This window comes from Dendronephthya gigantea, unplaced genomic scaffold (assembly GCF_004324835.1).
Source record: "Dendronephthya gigantea isolate DGI-Jeju-01 unplaced genomic scaffold, DenGig_1.0 000013F, whole genome shotgun sequence".
Taxonomy (NCBI): domain Eukaryota; kingdom Metazoa; phylum Cnidaria; class Anthozoa; order Malacalcyonacea; family Nephtheidae; genus Dendronephthya; species Dendronephthya gigantea.
Window position 1 is genome coordinate 733,114 of NW_021163023.1, and position 19,833 is coordinate 752,946.

The 19,833-nt window shown below is 35.6% G+C and overlaps 2 protein-coding genes across 2 annotated transcripts in view; both read right to left on the reverse strand.

Moving 5' to 3' along the window:
- LOC114519251 (dynein heavy chain 3, axonemal-like) overlaps positions 1-17,804 on the reverse strand; it is a 105,174-nt gene extending 87,370 nt beyond the window's left edge. The window contains exon 1 of the mRNA XM_028539352.1: positions 17,790-17,804. The gene's annotated coding sequence lies outside the window, so the exon portion shown is untranslated. The remainder of the gene's footprint in view (positions 1-17,789) is intronic.
- A 391-nt stretch (positions 17,805-18,195) lies between these two features.
- LOC114519392 (dynein heavy chain 3, axonemal-like) lies at positions 18,196-19,415 on the reverse strand. Its single transcript, XM_028539517.1, has 4 exons — positions 19,227-19,415; positions 18,624-18,699; positions 18,394-18,513; positions 18,196-18,325 (listed from the first exon to the last, which is right to left on the reverse strand). Exons 1-4 carry the CDS (start codon positions 19,384-19,386, stop codon positions 18,196-18,198), a joined length of 486 nt encoding a protein of 161 aa, XP_028395318.1. The 5' UTR covers positions 19,387-19,415.
- Between the last annotated feature and the right edge of the window lie 418 nt (positions 19,416-19,833).

Consider the following 19,833-nt stretch of genomic DNA (forward strand, 5'->3'; position numbering starts at 1 on the left):
CTTCACAAGAACAATGTAGACAATAGTTATAACGACAGGAACACCCCAACCAAAGAGACTGTACTTAGAGAAGGTTTTCAACTTGTTTACATCAGATCTCACCAGAGTATTGCGGCAAAAGGTTTTTCTCAAGTGATAGATATTAACAGCAGCATTCATGAGTATGTTATATGTAATAAACTTATTTGTTATTTCCAGTCTCGTACATGGGAAATCCAAATCTTTATTAACACGTAAATACAGTGACAAATACACTACGTAATTAATCAATGCCAAGAGAAATGAGAAACCTAAACTCATCAAATTCAAACCAGGAAGAGTTCGCAACTCTGGAAGCATACCATAAACTATCAACAACAATAACAAACAAATAATTGAGATAGCCAAGGCACAAAATGGTGCTATGAAGGACAGTCTAATATCTGATATACTATGATCAGTACGTTTACCAGAACATACTGTAAATTTACCTTCGAACACGCTGTAACTATACTTTGTTTTACCTTTTTTGAGAACCGAAGTGTTAATCTTCAACACTTCGAGAAAAGAGTATGTGTCTGGATTTATAATATTAGTGAAACTTCTCCCACTTATTTCATACTGTACAGTAACTACTTCCAACTTTACATCCTTCAGTAGTGTGAAATGCCCTCGTTTGCCAGTACTCGTTTTGATAGATTTAATACAACTTTCAAAATACTTGAAGCCCTTTACCCAGAAAGTGCGCATTTTCCAAACATTCCGTACAAAGTTATCTGTGGAGTTACAAATCTTTATGCCATCATCCAGGACTCGATACTCAGTATAATCATACACCTTGTTCTTGTAGAGTAATGAAAAGTTCTTATTCGGCCAAACTTTATATTCATCATCGATTTCTATATTAATGATTGAATCGTTGCATGTTAATAGATCTTCTTTGGTATACTCTGCTGATAGAGGTCCGTACTTTTCTTTACACATGCAAGGTCTACCGTCTATCACCCCATAATCATTTCTTGTGAAATATTGACCAGTTTCTGACCGGTACATATGGAACTGCTTGCTCACAACATGATAGTCGAGGTAAAAACATATTTGGCACCCTTTAAAAGACATTTCGAACTTTATCCAGTAATTACGTATTTTCCAAATATTCTGTTTGTGGTCATCAGTGGAGTCACAAATCTTTATGGTATCATTCAGAACTCGATACTCAGTATAATCATACACCTTGTTCTTATAGAGCATTGAAAAGTTTTTCCAAACTTTGTATTCATCATCGTATTTTATATTTATGATTGCATCGTTGCATTTTAATAGATCGTCCTTGGTAAACTTTGTTGATTCTGGTCTAAACTTTCTTTTGCATGTACAAGGTCTTCCGTTTTTCACTCCGTAGTCATTTATTGACAAATATTGATCAGTGCGCGCCCAATAGACATGGAACCAATTACTCACAACAAAATATTGGAGGTAAGAGCATCTATTGCACTCTTTAAGATACCTTAACCTCTTTACCCAGCGATTACGCAATTTCCAAACATTTCGTACAAAGTCATCAGTGGAGTTACAAATCTTTATGGTATCATTCAGAACTCGATACTCAGTATAATCATACACCTTGTTCTTGTAGAGTATTGAAAAGTTATTCCAAACTTTGTATTCATCATCGTAATTTATATTGATGATTGAATCGTTGCATGTTAATAGATCTTCCTTGGTTGATACACAGTTCCATTCAATAATTTTCGTGCATACATAAGGTTTACCGTTCACCACCCCATATCTATCTTTTTCAAAATATTGACAACTTATTGGCCAGTAGACACGGAACTGCTTGCTCACCACATAATATTTCTTTAAGTCGGCGGCTTCATTACAAATTTTAAAAGATCTCACCCTCTTTACCCAGCGATTACGCATTTTCCAAATCTTTCGTACGTAGTCATCAGTGGAGTTACAAATCTTTATGGTATCATTCTGAACTCGATACTCAGTATAATCATACACCTTGTTCTTATAGAGTATTGAAAAGTTATTGAGAACTTTGTATTCATCATCGTACTTTATATTGATGATTGAATCGTTGCATGTTAATAGATCTTCCCTTGTTGACTCTGTTGTTTCTGGTCTTACTCTTTCTTCACATACGAAAGGTTCGCTGTCTTTCACTTCATAGTCATGTCCTGTCAGATATTGACCGCTCCTCAGTACATGTAACGTCATATTCCTATTCATAAAGTAATACGGCCTCTTTATGTAATGATCACCTTGAACAAGGCATTTATACCTGTCTTTCACCTTCTTCCACGAATTTCGAGATATCCAAATCGTCTGAATTTTTGAATCGTCGGAAGCACATATCTCAATACTTTCGTAGTTGAATCGATATTCGCTGTAATTATAAATCTTGTTGTTGTAAGACAACGAAAAATTTTTCCAAATCTTGTATTGTTCCCCGTACTTTACTTTAACCAAATAATCATCGCAGGATAGACTGAGCTTCGCCGAACAAATTGCCAAACGTCCGAAAATTACCCCGTAATCTGTCTGTCTAAAATTTTGCTTGGTAAGTTTGAAAAAAACAGTTAAATTTTTATGCACTTTGTAATCTCGCATTGGAAAACCATCCACGGATACATTGCAATGTCTGGAAGCCATCTTTTCCTTTTCGCTAGCAATCAAATTTCGCCATCTTTGTTGGATGAGAGTGTTGGAAGAATTACAAACTTGTAGACCTTCCTTTGTGACTCTGTACTGGCCGTAATGGTATATTTTACCCTGGTACATGATCGAAAAGTTGTTCCACACTCTGTAATCATCTTCATGTTTTATAGTAAAGGTAGAATTCGCGCATTCGATCAAATCTGTCTTACTTCTTGTGATTGCACCAATGTTTCGTCTGTTTCGATTGTGCTGCCTTGTTGGGAAGTTGTGAGGCTGAAAAGGTCCGTAGCTCAACGAAGATATGTTTTCCTTGAAGTCGCTGTTCCATTTTGTGTTACTCACATGAGAAATTAAGTTTGATATTTCACTTGGGTATTTCTCTTTAGGCGGTGATGACGTTGAACAATTTTCTCGTCTTGTTTCCACTGCAATTTCTAAAAAAGAAATCATAGTTTCCTAAAGGTTATTAAAGAAAATCCTCGATTTAGGAATACTGAGGTTAAGGGCAATTTTAGAGCGATTAAAAAACACTATCCGGTGCTACATGCAGCTTTCGTATAACCGGCCGCTGTAGTTGATCAATAACGTAACGTAGACAAACACCTGCCTGTATGAAACAAACTGCTCCGATCAAACAATGTCTAAACGCGCGAGGGTATTCTATAAAAAATTATTCCAGTTAAAAACTGTTTCTCTACCTGTTCCTTTCATATCTGAAAGACCATCCGTCGTCTTGTCGACATCAATTTGATCAGAATTCTCCCCTGTGTTTGGAATGGATTCGTTTTGTTCATTTAAAACTTTACGAGTTGAGGGCGTGCCATTGAATTCTTTTCTCAATTTTCTTGACTCCGTTTTGATCTTTCGTGTGATGAGTCCTGAACCACCAGCATCACGATGAAAACAGGCAAATGACAAACAGAAGAAAAAGAAAATGACTCGATACATGAGTCGAAAACTGAAGCCACGATTACGAACCATCTTGCAACTGCAAGCGTTGTTAAACGACTGAATAGTTTTGAATAGAAATGAAGTTTAAAACGAGCCGCACTCATAAAATGTCATAAAATGTGTTGAAATCCTCCGAGAATCTTTGACATGTTATATTGGACTGTATGCGACTATATGGCTACACATGCAGCTTCGAGTCATTTTGGTGAGAAATGTGTGAGGCGATATATTCCCATTTTATGAAAATATTCTCAAAGATATAAGCTAGCTTAAACAGATTGCAATGGCCTGGCGCTATGTGATTGTTTGATCAACCTATTCATACTTATCACACAAAATAAAATTCGGTGAGCGGTAGGAACAAGTTAGTGTCGAAGAGGTTTTAGCCCGTTATAAAAAAACGAATGACTTTGAAATTTTAACATTGCCAGGAGAGTGTTATATAAGCGGCACTTTCTCTTATCCCACAACAAAACTATTCTAATATTCGGTTATGAAGTGTTGTTTCCATGTAATGATAGCTAACACGTCCATCTCTTGTAGACAGGGTGTGGCAAGCAAGTGTACTTAACATAAACTGTCGAGTCAACCGCGAGTTCAATTGAGACAATATAGTCTAGTGTGTCATGGCTAGCGAACTTGAATATTTACAAGAAGCGAACATTCTGAAGTTTCTTGGCCGAAGAAAGACAAAAATTGTAATGATATATAAGAAAGATCTGCAATAGAAATACCTTAAATTGCAATTGATTAGATCGCTTGATCTACGTCATAATATCATCTGTCTATAACTCTCTATATATGCCCAATATTATTCATTTGAATTTCTTTTTCTGATTTTTTCTTAACCGTTTTTCCAATGCTTCACAAAAATCTTCGGAAAACCAACTTAGATAACCTAAATAAAAGGATTTAAACTTTGTACGTGCGTATGGAAAACAGTTATGAAGTGTTGTTTCCAATGCATGATAGCCAATATAACATCCTTGTAGACAGAGTGTGGGCTAGCTGCCCCGCAGACTGCGAGTCTGGCTAAGCGTCATGGGCAAGCAAGTGTTCGTAATATACAAACTGTCAGATCTGTTGAGTTTTATTGAGAGTGTAGTCTAGAGTGTTATGGCTATAGTGAATGCTCATAAGGGCTGCTTTCCACTTACGCGTTTTTTATACGCACGTACACGTACGGAATATTTTAAATGCTTTTAAATTTTTATTATTTAACATCTACAGGTATAAACTAATGCATACTAAAATATGCAGAAAACTTTCGATTTTTTTACTTAGTTTTTTCAAAGGTAACATGTATAAGGATTTAGACTTTTACGTGCGTGTACGTGGAAAGCAGCCTTAAGAACCGACTAGAAAACCCGGCAAAAAATCTGCAAATTGCAGCCAAGTCGCGAGCGTAGTTTCGCACGAAATTCTCATTTTAGCGTTGACTGGCACAGAAACGGGCTTTGCATGATAACAATATGGAATTTGCGTATGAGGACCTATTTTAAACTGCCACAAATTATTGACATCATGAAGTAAAACAACATCATGATTAAAATCAAGTTAAAGTCAGAATCAGTCCGAAAGATCGCCTTTTTTACCATTAGGTTACCCTATAAGCGTGTGATTAAGATTCGTATTTTACATATTCCGTTATGAAGTATTGTTTCCAATAATATAGCTATTATGTTTTTTTCTCTGTTTAGCATAGTGTCAAGTACGTTTATATATTGAGAGAATAGTCTAGTGTGATATGACTAGCGAACTGGAATATTCATCAGATGTTAAAAAGAAAAAATTGCGAGAAATTTCCTGCATGGTTTAAAAAGTGGAAAATTAATATATAGGAAAACCTTCTTTCTATTAAAAATACCACCAGAGTTGGTATCTAAGTTATATAGTATATATATAAGTGCATGTTTATTTCATATATTAATTATTATTCCTCTCTGACTGACCCACTTTGGGAGATATTACACACGCTTGTTATTTTAGCTCTTACTCTTGATCAACTTATTTTAAATATGGATGAAAAGAAAGAGAGGAAGACATGAGAACTAAAATTAGTAAAATTGCAAGAGAGTTATTATACAAATATCACGAAAGGCTATTTCGTGTGGGAGATTCTACACAATGTTGAGTGTTTGTTTTTAAAAATAAATTAACATGTGATCATACCCAACATCAAAACATACTTAGGAGAGGGGGGGGGGGGGTTCAAGTCAGAGTTTTGCCGACAAAAATAGGCGTGGTTTATTAAAATTGGATGTTGCCATTTATCAGCTGCAGTAGTAGATGTCATCTTTACCTACCAAAAACGTCTAAAATAATCCAATTGCTTGGATTATATTACGTTTTTAAATAATGCACCCTGGATACGAGTCTGTGTTCTTTAAGTAACTTGAAAGAGCATATACGCTATATATTTCTATTGGGATAAAATTTTCGTAATTTGACCCATCGACGCGCAATGTGCTTGCCATTCTCTGACGAACTGAGTCCACACGAAACAAAAGACACATCGTTTTGTATTTGACATTTACTTTAATGAACGTGCTGCAATGATTTATGCAGTTTATTATTTAATTTACAATTACATATAATAATTGATGACCAATGTCAACGTTGACTTCTTATTTAGTTTTATATACTTGTATTAATGGCACAAGTTCTAGTTAAATTTAACTTTCTTAAAATACTCATATATCTACAAATATATTTTACTAAGTCATGCAATGTGTTTACAAACATTTTATCATCATCATAAAAAGAAGAATTCTTTCTTAATAGACTAATAAACCTCAATTCAATTCCATTCCTTTCCTGCACTACATACGATAAATATACCCTGGCTATTATTATACGTATAGAGATGCTTTGCCAACTTAACATCAATGATTTTGGGGATACATGATAAGATTACAATTGTCAAAGCAATGCCTTTAAGTTTAAGTTAGGAGTCTCTAGTTTAGGGATAGAATTAATATAAACGATTTAAGTTTGAATGAAGGTATAATCAGCAAATGTAAGTCATCGAAAATCCGAAAATCACGATTGGTTTGAACTGACCTGCTATTGCACAATGAATCCGTACACACTACATTTATTTATATGATAGTTTAATCGCTTCTATTCCTTGTTGACTCCGTTAAGTACGTTTTCCTTTCTACATTTCCTTTACAGATTTCAAGGGGACAAATACGTGATGGTTCGTGGAAAGAAGATTTCTGACGGATTTAACGACTTGCTTGCTCGCTAAAATATTTCTTCCTAAGAAGCTGGTAATTTTTTCGTGTGAAGACAAACGCAATTCCGACATAGACACCAGAAAGCCACGCTACCGTCAGTAATGCTATCATTAGGTCAGAATTAAACACTAAATCTTCAAATACAAGAGGAATCCAGCTGATAGCTGTAGTGGTTGACAGCTTAAATAACAAGACAAAGCTTCTGCGTTTCTCAACAATGTTTGATCTTTGTACAATGCTGTTGCTTGCTTTGAGTTTTTTGCGAATTCGATAAGCGGTGAAGATGAACATTGCAATGATGTAAAACAAAAGACAGCCTGGAACACCATAATTCTCAACAACAACCAGCCAACTGGGAAAAATATGATCCTTAACACAAGACACAGATCCCAGAGTATTCTGATGAAACCTCAAGATTCCCGTCTTCACAAGAACAATGTAGACAATAGTTATAACGACAGGAACACCCCAGCCAAAGAGACTGTACTTAAAGAAGGTTTTCAACTTGTTTACATCAGATCTCACCAGAGTATTGCGGCAAAAGGTTTTTCTCAAGTGATAGATATTAACAGCAGCATTCATGAGTATGTTATATGTAATAAACCTATTTATTATTTCCATTCTAGCACATGGGAAATCCAATTCTTTACCAACACGTAAATACAGTGACAAATACACTACGTAATTAATCAACGCCAAGAGAAATGAGAAACTTAAACTCATCAAATTCAAACCAGGAAGAGTTCGCAACTCTGGAAGTATCCCATAAACTATCAACAACAATAATAAACAAATAATTGAGAGAGCCAAGGCACAAAATGGTGCTATGAAGGACAGTCTAATATCTGATATATTACGTCCTATTAGCTTTTTATGACATAATATGAATTTACCCTCCACTACGCCATATTTCATAGGGCTTCTTTTCAACTTTACATCTCTCAATAGAATGGGAAATTCTCGCTTTTCTTTCTTTAAGCTTTTCCGCGCCTTTTCCATATCCAGCACAAATAAATTTCCTGGCTTGTACGTCTTGGTGAAATTTTCCAAGTCATCATTCACGAATAGAGAAAAATTTCCTCCCTTGTACGTTTTCATGATTTCCAGCAACTTCACGTTTTTCAGTAAAGAGAAGTATCCTCGCTTCGTCTTTCTAATAATGGATACATCACAAATTTCAAAATATGTGAAGAGCTTTACCCAGTTATTACGCATTTTCCAAATATTTCGTACGTAGTCATCAGTGGAGTCACAAATCTTTATGGTATCATTCAGAACACGATACTCAGTATAATCATACACCTTGTTCTTATAGAGTAATGAAAAGTTATTCCAAACTTTGTATTCATCATCGTATCTAATACTGATGATTGATTCGTTACATGTTAATAGATCTTCCTTGGTATAAACTGTTGATGCAGGTCTGAACTTTCCTTTGCACAGATACGGTAGACCGTTTACTACCCCATAGTCACTCTTTTCAAAATATTGACTAGCTGCTGCCCCGTAGACATGAAACTGCTTACTCACCACATAATAATTTAAGCGGATGGCTTTATTACAATTTTTAAAAGAACTTAACCTCTTTACCCAGCGATTACGCATTTTCCAAATCTTTCGTACGTAGTCATCAGTGGAGTTACAAATCTTTATGGTATCACTCAGAACTCGATACTCAGTATAATCATACACCTTGTTCTTATAGAGTATTGAAAAGTTATTCCAAACTTTGTATTCATCATCGTATTTTATATTGATGATTGAATCGTTGCATTTTAATAGATCTTCCTTGGTAAACTCTATTGATTCTGGTCTAAACTTTTTTTTGCATGTACAAGGGCTTCCGTCTATCACACCGAAGTCATTTATTGGGAAAGATTGATCAGCGCGTGCCCAATAGACATGGAACTGCTTACTCACAACAAAATTGTTGAGGTAAGCGCATTGAATGCATCCTTTAAAAGACCTTTCACTCTTTATCCAGCGATTACGCATTTTCCAAATATTTCGTACGTAATCATCAGTTGAGTTACAAATCTTTATGGTATCATTCAGAACTCGATACTCAGTATAATCATACATCTTGTTCTTATAGAGTATTGAAAAGTTATTCCAAACTTTGTATTCATTATCGTATTTTATATTGATGATTGAATCGTTGCATGTTAACAGATCTTCCTTGGTAAACTCTCTTGATTCTGGTCTGAATTCTCCTTCGCACATGTATGGTTTACCGTTTACCACCCTATAGTTATTGCTTGTAGAATATTGAAGAGTCGTTGCCCAGTAGACATGGAACTGTTTGGTCACAACATAATAATTAAACGTGAAGGATTCATTCATACAAAATTTTAAATACTTTTGCTCCTTCACCCAGGAATTACGCATTTTCCAATTTTTTCGTACGTATTCATCAGTGGAGTTACAAATCTTTATGGTATCATTCAGAACTCGATACTCAGTATAATCATACATCTTGTTCTTATAGAGTATTGAAAAGTTATTCCAAACTTTGTATTCATCATCATATTTTATATTGATGATTGAATCGTTGCATGTTAACAGATCTTCCTTGGTAAACTCTCTTGATTCTGGTCTAAACTTTTTTTTGCATGTACAAGGCCTTCCGTCTATCAAACCGAAGTCATTTATTGGGAAAGATTGATCAGCGCGTGCCCAATAGACATGGAACTGCTTACTCACAACAAAATAGTCGAGGTAAGCGCATTGAATGCATCCTTTAAAAGACCTTTCACTCTTTATCCAGCGATTACGCATTTTCCAAATATTTCGTACGTAGTCATCAGTGGAGTTACAAATCTTTATGGTATCATCCAGAACTCGATACTCAGTATAATCATACATCTTGTTCTTATAGAGTATTGAAAAGTTATTCCAAACTTTGTATTCATTATCGTATTTTATATTGATGATTGAATCGTTGCATGTTAACAGATCTTCCTTGGTAAACTCTCTTGATTCTGGTCTGAATTCTCCTTTGCACATGTATGGTTTACCGTTTACCACCCTATAGTTATTGCTTGTAGAATATTGAAGAGTCGTTGCCCAGTAGACATGGAACTGTTTGGTCACAACATAATAATTAAACGTGAAGGATTCATTCATACAAAATTTTAAATACCTTTGCTCCTTCACCCAGGAATTACGCATTTTCCAAATCTTTCGTACGTATTCATCAGTGGAGTTACAAATCTTTATGGTATCACTCAGAACTCGATACTCAGTATAATCATACACCTTGTTCTGATAGAGTATTGAAAAGTTATTCCAAACTTTGTATTCATCATCGTATCTCATATTGATGATTGAATCGTTGCATGTTAACAGATCTTCCTTGGTATACTCTCTTGATTCTGGTCTAAACTTTTTTTTGCATGTACAAGGCCTTCCGTCTATCAAACCGAAGTCATTTATTGGGAAAGATTGATCAGCGCGTGCCCAATAGACATGGAACAGCTTACTCACAACAAAATTGTCGAGGTAAGAGCATTCACGTATGCATCCTTTAAAAGACCTTTGCTCCTTCAACCAGGAATTACGCATTTTCCAAATATCCCGCACGTAGTCATCAGTGGAGTTACAAATCTTTATGGTATCATTCAGAACTCGATAATCAGTATAATCATACATCTTGTTCTTATAGAGTATTGAAAAGTTATTCCAAACTTCGTATTCATTATCGTATTTTATATTGATGATTGAATCGTTGCATGTTAACAGATCTTCCTTGGTAAACTCTCTTGATTCTGGTCTGAATTCTCCTTTGCACATGTATGGTTTACCGTTTACCACCCTATAGTTATTGCTTGTAGAATATTGAAGAGTCGTTGCCCAGTAGACATGGAACTGTTTGGTCACAACATAATAATTAAACGTGAAGGATTCATTCATACAAAATTTTAAATACCTTTGCTCTTTCACCCAGGAATTACGCATTTTCCAAATCTTCCGTACGTATTCATCAGTGGAGTTACAAATCTTTATGGTATCGTTCACAACTCGATACTCAGTATAATCAAACATCTTGTTCTTATAGAGTATTAAAAAGTTATTCCAAACATTGTATTCATCATCGTATTTTATATTGATGATTGAATCGTTGCATGTTAATAGATCTTCCTTGGTATACTCAGTTGATTCTGGTCTTAGTCTTCCTTTGCATACGAAAGGTTTACCATCTTTCACTCTATAGTCCTGTCTTGTGAGATATTGACCTCTCCATTGGTAATATAGCGTAAACTGTTTATTCACAACGTAAACCCGCGTCTTAATGAAATGATCACCCTGGCCAAGGCATTCATACCGGGCTTTCACCTTTTTCCACGAATTTCGAGATTTCCAAATCGCTTGAATTTTTGCATCATTGGAAGCACACATTTGAATATTGTCGTAGTTCAGTCGATATTCGCTAGGATGATAAATCCTGTTGTTGAAAGACAGGGAAAAATTCTTCCACACGTGGTATTGTCCCCCGTACTTTACTTTGACTAAGTATTCGTCGCAGGCTTTGTTAAGCTTCCCCGCACAAATTGCAAAATGTCCAAAAATTACCCCGTATTCTCGCTGTGTAAAACTTTGCTTGGTGAGTTTGAAGAAAACAGTTAAATTTTTATATACTTTGTAATCTTGCCTTGGAAAACCATCCACGGATACATTGCAATGTCTGGAAGCCATCTTTTCTTTCTCAATGATCGTAAAATTTCGCCATCTTTGTTGGATAAGAGTTTTGGAAGAATTACAAACTTCTAGACCTTCCTTTGTGACTCTGTACTGGTCATAATGGTATATTTCACCTTGGTACATGATTGAGAAGTTGTCCCACACTCTGTAATCATCTTCATATTTTATAGTAAAGGTAAAATTGGCGCATTCGATCAAACCTGTCTTACTTCTTGTGATTGCATCAATGTGTCGTCTGTTCCGGTTGTGCTGCGTTGTTGAGAAGATCTGGGGCTGAAAAAATCCGTCGCTCAACGAGGATATATTTTCCTTCATAGCACTGTTCCATTCAGTCTGACTCACATAAGAAATGGTGCTTGATATTTTACTGGCATATTTCCCTTTAGGCGCAGATGAAGTTGAAAAAAGTACGTTTGGCTTCTTCTGTATTTCATTTCTTCGCGGTATTTTCATCGCATTTTCTTAAAAAAAACAACAGTCCGCTGTAGATGATAATTTAAATTATTATATACAACTTGTTAAAGTTTGATGTTCAAAGCGTTTTATTGGTTGAGAGCAACAAGGGGGAATTTCGTTTTAGACCAATCAGCAAGTTTGTTTACATTTTCAATAACCCAATCAGAATGCATAAATTTTGACAGAAAGTACAATATATACCCTTTAACGTGAAGTATATAAAATTTAGGCATTCTGATTGGCTTTGCCTGAAAAATGTAAACAAATATGGCAATTAGTTTAAAACGAAATTCCTTGTTGTTGAAAGCGAATTACGTGCTGGCGACTTTTCTTCATGTCGCCGCCGCGACCACCATCAAATGGAGGTCGCGCGAGCAACATCACGTCTGGCGCATGTGGACATGCGAACTTTAGAGTTTTCCTCCAATCGAAATTATGTCTCTGGTAAATAGATGTTTTTTGTTTACCTTGTTGTTTGGTTTCTTTGACAAGTGGTATATAATAAAACATGTTCTCCTCGGTGAAATATCGACCGGTCTCGGGTCCAAAAAACATAATGCTTCCTTCGGTCGCGGTAAATAAGTGTTCAGTTATTAATTCCCTCTCAGATATTTACACCGGAGATGTGGCAAAGCTCAATGTCATGCGCGTATTAACGAATTTTGATCCACATGAAAAATTAACAAAAAAAATTCCAAACAATTTTAATTTCGAACCATTTCGGGTCTATTAAGTAAAAAATAAAAACGAACGGACTTCGAAGTAATAAGATAATTTGAAAAAAACTCAATCTCCATGCATCCGCCCGGATTTTAAAGTCGTTTACATTTGCAAACAGCACGTCGTTCGCATGTTACTAATTATATTTACACTCAGATCCATCCCAAAAATGAAACAATCCCATTTAACCAGCAAAATACTTTTTGTATTCGGTGAATTAAATAAGAATATTTCCCGACAGGAGAAGCTCAGCCATTTAAACACCTGTAGTCTACTTACTCGAAGGTACACTCCTTTTAGAGTACGGCCAGTGTTGGGAGCAAATTGCTTAAACCAAACAATGTCTGGCCGAGGTGGTTGGGTATTCTGTAGAAGTGCTTTTCTAGTTAAAATTGTTTCCTTACCTGTTCCTCCTTTTTCCTCACGAGGACCAGTTTCCACCACCGTCTTGTCGACATCAATCTGTTCAGAATTCTCTGTTGTGTTGGGAATCCATTCGACTCGTTCGTTTAAAACTTTACGAGTTGAGGGTTTGTCGTTGAATTCTTCTCTCAATTTTCTTGATCCCGTTTTGATCTTTCCCGTAATGAGTCCTGAACCACCATCATCACGATAAAAACAGGCAAACGAGAAACAGAAGAAAAAGAAAACGACTCGATACAAGAGTCGAAAACTGAAGCTAAGATTACGAACCATCTTGCAGCTGCAAGCGTTGTTAAACGACTGAAAAGTTTTCAATAGAAATGAAGTCTAAAACGAGCCGCACTCGTAAAATGTCATAAAATGTGTTGAAATCCTCCGAGAATCCTTGACATGTTATATTGGACTGTATGCGACTACATAGCCACACTTATACTTCGGCGTCATTTTGGTGAGAACTGTGTGAGGCGATATATTCCCATTTTATGAAAATATTCTCAAAGATATAAGCTTAAACAGATTGCAGTAGCCAGGCGCTATGTGATCGTTTTATCAATATATTAAATATTATTCCTCTCTGACTGACCCACTTTGGGAGATATTACGCACGCTTGTTATTTTACTTCTTATACTTCTGATCAACTTATTTTAAATATGAATGAAAACAAAACAAGGAAGTAATGAGAACTAAAATTAGTAAAATTGCAAGAGAGTGATGATACAAATATCACGAAAGTGCATTACGTGTGGGAAATTCTATACAATGTTGAGTGTTTTGTTTATGAAAATAATCTAACACGTGATCATACCCAACAGCCAATTATACTTACGGGGGGTGGAGCAAGTCCAAGTTTTGCTGTCAAAAATAGGCGTGGTTTATTAAAATTGCATGTTGTCATTTATCAGCTGCAGGAGTATACGTCATCTGTACCTACCAAAAACGTTTAACATAACCCAATGGCTTGGATTATATTACGTTTTTAAATAATGCACCCTGGATGCGAGGCTGTGTTCCTTAAGCAACTTGAAAGACCATATACGCTATATATTTCTATTGGGATGAAATTCACGTATAATTTGACCCATCGACACGCAATGTGCTTGCCATTCTCTGACGAACTGAGTCCACACGAAACAAAAGACACATCATTTTGTATTTGACATTTACTTTAATGAACGTGCTACAATTATTCATGTAGTTTATTATTTATTACAATTATTACAATTACAAATTATAATAATTGATGACCAATGTTAATGTTGACTTCTTATTTAGTATTTTATTCTTGTATTAGCTAATGGCACACAATCTACTTGAATTTAACATCTACAAGTCACGCAATGTGTCTACAAACATTTCATCATCAGGGATTCTTACTTAATAGTTTAATACACCTCAATTTCCTTTCCTTTCCTGCACTGCCTACGATAAATATACCCTGGCTATATTTTTAAAACTGTATTTTATCTTATCGTATATACAAGCTAGTTTCAATCCAAGCATAAGTGCATTATTATAGGTAAAGAGATGCTTTCCCAACCTAAAATCCATGATTTTGTGGATACATGATAAGATTACAATCGTCAAGACAATGCCTTTAGGTTCAAGTTAGGAGTGTCTAGTTTTGGGATAGAATTAATATAAACGATCTAAGTTTGCATGAGGTAATCATAGAAAGTAATCATCGAAAATCACGAATGCTTTTGAACTGACCTGCTATTGCATAATGGCTCTATACACATTACATTTATTTACATCATAATTTAATTGCTTCCATTGCTTGTTGAATCTTAGTACAGTTTCCTTTTTACATTTCTTTTACAGATTTTAAAGCGACGAATACGTGATTATTGAGATATTTTTCGAATGTTCGTGCAAAGAAGATTTTAACGACTCGCTTGCTCGCTAAAAAATTTCTTCCTAAGCAGCTGGTAATTTTTTCCAGTGAAGACAAAAGCAATTCCAACATCTTCAAATACAAGAGGAATCCAGCTGATGGCTGTAGTGGTTGACAGCTTAAACAACAAAACAAAGCTTCTGCGTTTTTTAACAATGTTTGATTTCTGTACAATGTTCTCGCTTGCCCTGAGTTTTTTGCGAATTCCACGAGCAGTAAAGATGAACATTGCAATGATGTAGAACAAAAGACAGCCTGAAACACCATAATTCTCAACAAGAACCAGCCAACTAGGAAGATTATGATCCTTAGCACAAGAAACTGATTCCTGAGTTATATTCTGAATATATTCTGAAGTTGTCAGGATGAGAAAATCGGCGGCTCAAAAAGGATAGGTTTATTTTGATATGATTGTCCCATTTCGTCTGATTTACATGAGAAATGATGCCTGGTTTCATAGTGGGATATTTCCATTTAGGCAGTGAAGAAGTTGAAAAAGGAACCTCTTGTCTCTTTCCTATTTCATAACTTCGCTTTGTTTCCACTGCAATTTCTGGAAGATTAATTACAGTCCGCTATATATTATTGATAAAAATAATCCCGCCCGGATATTTTCACCCGAAACCGGCGAATTAGAATGCTATGCGCTTGCGCGATTTCGGATCGACAAGGAAATTTTTTGTCGGTGAAGTGTTTTTATTCGGTCGATAGTACATTTAGAGACCGGGGGGAAACTCGTTCATCTAAATACCTACACTTAATCGGTTATACGCAAACTTCACACCCCCGTGCATGTTAAATTCTAGATACGATCTGGCTCAGGAAATAAATTTCTTGGATCACGCAATATTCATGCGAGCGAGGGAACAGTGTATGAATCTTTTTCTTGTCAAAAGTTGTCCCAATGGCTATACCTTTTCTTATCTCTTGAAGACCAGTCTTTTCTGCCGTCTTGTCGACATCAATCTCTTCAGAATTTTCTGTTGTGTCGGGAATGGATTCGTTTGAAATTTTACGTGTTGAGGGTGTGCCGTTGAATTCTTGTCTCAATTTCCTTGATCCCGTTTTGATCTCTCCCGTGATGAGTTCAAAACCATGATCGCCACGATAAAAACAGACAAACAACAAACAGAAGAAAAAGAAAGCGACTCGATACAAGAGTCGAAAACTGAAGTCTCGATTACGAACCGAATATGCTTTTGAATCGACATAAAACACACGTACGTCTACACTTGAAACCCTTCTAGAATTAACATGTTTTATTAGGCGGTATGGCTACACTACAGTTATACTTTGATGTGAGGAGGTAATACTTTGTGAACAGGCGTTATATGTTAATTTTATGAAAGCATTGTCGAGAAAATAAGCTCTTAAAATTGTGCTGTATGTGTTCCCATGCATAACCGTTGTCGTGAAGTATAATAGTTATCGCTTGAAAACCTACATCAACATACGCCCGAACGTCCATCAAATGCTGCCCCGCTTAACAACAGCGTTAGGAAGCAAGTTAATGTTAAGGAAGTTCAACTTTGTTATAACAGAGAGAATGTCTTTAAAAATTTAATATTGGCTGAAGAGTGCATTTCGAAAAGCTGTTCTTTTTCTTATCTCATTAAACAAAAGTTGGAGGGAGCTCCCCCGGCGTGAGGGGAGGGGGACGTCCTGCCAAAATTACGCTTTTTTGAGGGGCACGTCCTGCCAAAATTACACTTTTATGAATATATAAATATTATGCTCTACCTGTTATTTTTAATCACTACTACTTTAGATATGGACGTGATGAGACTCGGTCTTGCCTTTGCTTTTACTGCGGTGTCCATATACATGAAGCTTAGTGATCCTTGAATATAGTACTTCGATAATAACAGAGAAGGAAAAAGTGGACTTTTTTATGTTAAAGTTCATGATGACGCATTTTTGTTCTAAGCTGGAAGAATAATAGGTTAATAGCTTATATTTAACGCCACAGCTAGACATAGCATCTTACAATGATCGAGTAGAACTTTAGTTCCAAAATTTTGTAAAAGTAGAATATATATTTTCAAAGTTTATAAGTTGTGTATTAAATCATATTAGGCACAGTTGAATTAACATATCATTTTTGAACGTGCGTGTGATATGAATATTTTTTTGTAAAATATTCTTTTCGTCCGATACATTAACTTCATTACTATATATATATTATAGAATTTTTTATACAATTCATTTCGGACTTCGCTAAAATTTATTTCGGACAAAAATATACCTTAGGCCGGCAAAATTGTCCATATTTGCCTGCAAAATTTACCGTATAATACCGGGTAAATTTCTCATTATTTTGACCAAATTTTAAAAAAAACAGACAGACAAACAGACTTTCTCATATGTCACGACAGTCAAAATAAACAAAGCACTTTATTCTCTGGTGATCACGAAGATTCATTCAGAATAACAGAAAACCTTGTTCTCCGGTGATCACCGACGATTGCCATCGCCGACTGTCGTCGACCAATTAGAACCAGGCTTAACGGATTGCCAATAGTAAACCACCGACAGCCGGTGATACGGTAACATAGGAGAACTAGGCTTAACAGTATCAACATTACGGGAAAGGGCCACCATACAAGTTACATATCAGCTTCGAATTTTTGGGTCACTGAATACGAGAAGCGCCATCCAGTGTCAGCATATGTATCAGTGTCCTACGTGTGTATATTGAAGATCTTTTATCTTCAGCAAAGTCGGAACAATAGAAGTCAAAACCTCCACTTACCTCGTACTGTCTAAGAAATTCTTTAATGAATTCAGAACGAGGCTTCTAAGTTGTATGGACATCAGAGCTCCGACGCATGAGAAGAATTTTTGTATGAGTGAGGCTGAATCGCCTTCATTCGCTGGAATGAGATGTGTCCAGTGTTGTTTACAGCCTAGGAGAACCTTGGCACATTCTGTTATCCATCTGCAAGAAGCGAATATGTTGGATAATAAGTTGACTGGATTGTGAATGTATGATATAGAGATCAGCATGATTTTCAAAACAAAGAAAATATAGTCTATTGTTCGGGAGAGTGGATGGTGAATATATGATACAGAGATCAGTGTGATTTTCAAAACAATTAGAACAAAGTGCACTGTTTGGGAACTGGATCGTAAATATATGATATGGAGATCATGGAATCTTACGTTTTCTTGAGGAATTCTCTTGTTCGTAGACACTGTTTTCTAACACGTTCTTGGAATTCCTCAGGTACAACAGGTAGCCCAGACGCAAGTAGTTCGTCACCGTCAACAAAACGTACCTGAGAAAATCTACAAGACAAAGACTTTCTTCGATTAAACACGGTTAAAATTTAAATATAGACTGAACAAGTATTTACCTGTTTGTCCAAACATTTTGTATTTCCATCATGACCGGATTGGTTGTAAAAACATTTTTTATCACCATATCTTTCCCTCTTTGGTACGAGTTATGCCAAGGCACCGGTGCACGTATAGTTCTAAAAAATGGCAGAGAAAGTGTCAAGGCTAGTCTTTACCAAAAATATCTTTTTAAACTTCGCATGACAATCCAGTATTAATCATGAAAATTGATACAGTTTTTTATTACCTTCGAGGAAATGGTCTAGGAATAGCGCTGATGCTGAGACGAACTTTCTCCGATGGATTCATTAGAATGTAGTCGACTAAAAACGATGGAGCAAACTATTGGAATTGTTTTGTATTCAAAGACACTGTTAAGGCTTTTGAGTGATAGGTTCTAAGCGCGGATGACTACCTTTTTTAGTTTTTAATTGAAAATTATTGTCATCTACCATTTTATACACTGTAAACACATTGTAATTTAGCGCATCTGCTACTAATATGTGTAATAAACACTATTTACCATTCGCCAACTGGAAAAATTCAAGGTTTTTGACTGAGTTCGGTCATAATATTCTTATTATTCTTATGGGTGTATTCTGCATAATTGCTTGACTCCAACCGTTCGGCTTTATGCAGCTAATGAAAGCTAATTCGATGTGCAAATTTTACAACTTTGAATTAAATTCCCCTGGCCTGAATTGGCCTTCAAGTTAACTTGTAGTTATCGTTTAATATTTAGGCTTGTTAAGTACCTCAAAACCATCGTTCAAAAGCTTGAACTGTGCCTTAAATATACATTAAAATACTGATAAAAATTAACACACAAGTCGTGCGGTAATTTATTTACCTATCGCTTTCCGTATGCTGAAAATGTAATCGTCTTCGACTTCTTTAAACAAATCGTTCAATAAAGCATCAAGTTCCGGGTCTGACTGAAGCTTTTCTGGTATTTTGTTGGCCAAAATACGTCGCATAATCGCTGGGTTACATAACGCAAGAGAATCCATTCGTATGCCTTTTGTGATGTAGAAATTATAACGCTGAAAGAGAGATTTTAAATTAAACGAATTATCTCCATGAAATCACAATAAAACGAAGCGATAATGTTGAATATATCGAAGACAACTTGGCAATGTCTTTTGTTTATTTTTAGACTAATTCAGATCGTTGTACGTGCAACTGCAAATTAAAGCATTTTGATTGGTCAATACGCCAAATAGAGCATTTTGATTGGTTCCTGACTAACAGCACGGACCGCTTCGGTTTTGGCGGGAAACTTTGAGTTTCGGATTTCTTTAACATTATATCAGAAACAATTTGAAAAATTTCAGTGTTTTTTTCCGCTTAAAGGCGATAATATTTTAGAATATATCTTTATGGAGCTACTTAACGCCTGAATTTAAATTTTGTCAACGAATTTCGTTATAACAAACCATTTTAGCTTCAAGTTCTTT

Excerpts from the sequence above, each read along its gene's own strand:
- LOC114519392 (XM_028539517.1), bottom strand. The coding sequence starts at position 19,386 with ATGGATTCTCTTGCGTTATGTAACCCAGCGATTATGCGACGTATTTTG. Across the intron at positions 18,700-19,226 it reads CAGCATACGGAAAGCGATAG|TCGACTACATTCTAATGAAT; the intron begins GTAAATAAATTA and ends CATCGTTTTTAG. Across the intron at positions 18,326-18,393 it reads CAAAATGTTTGGACAAACAG|ATTTTCTCAGGTACGTTTTG; the intron begins GTAAATACTTGT and ends TTTGTCTTGTAG.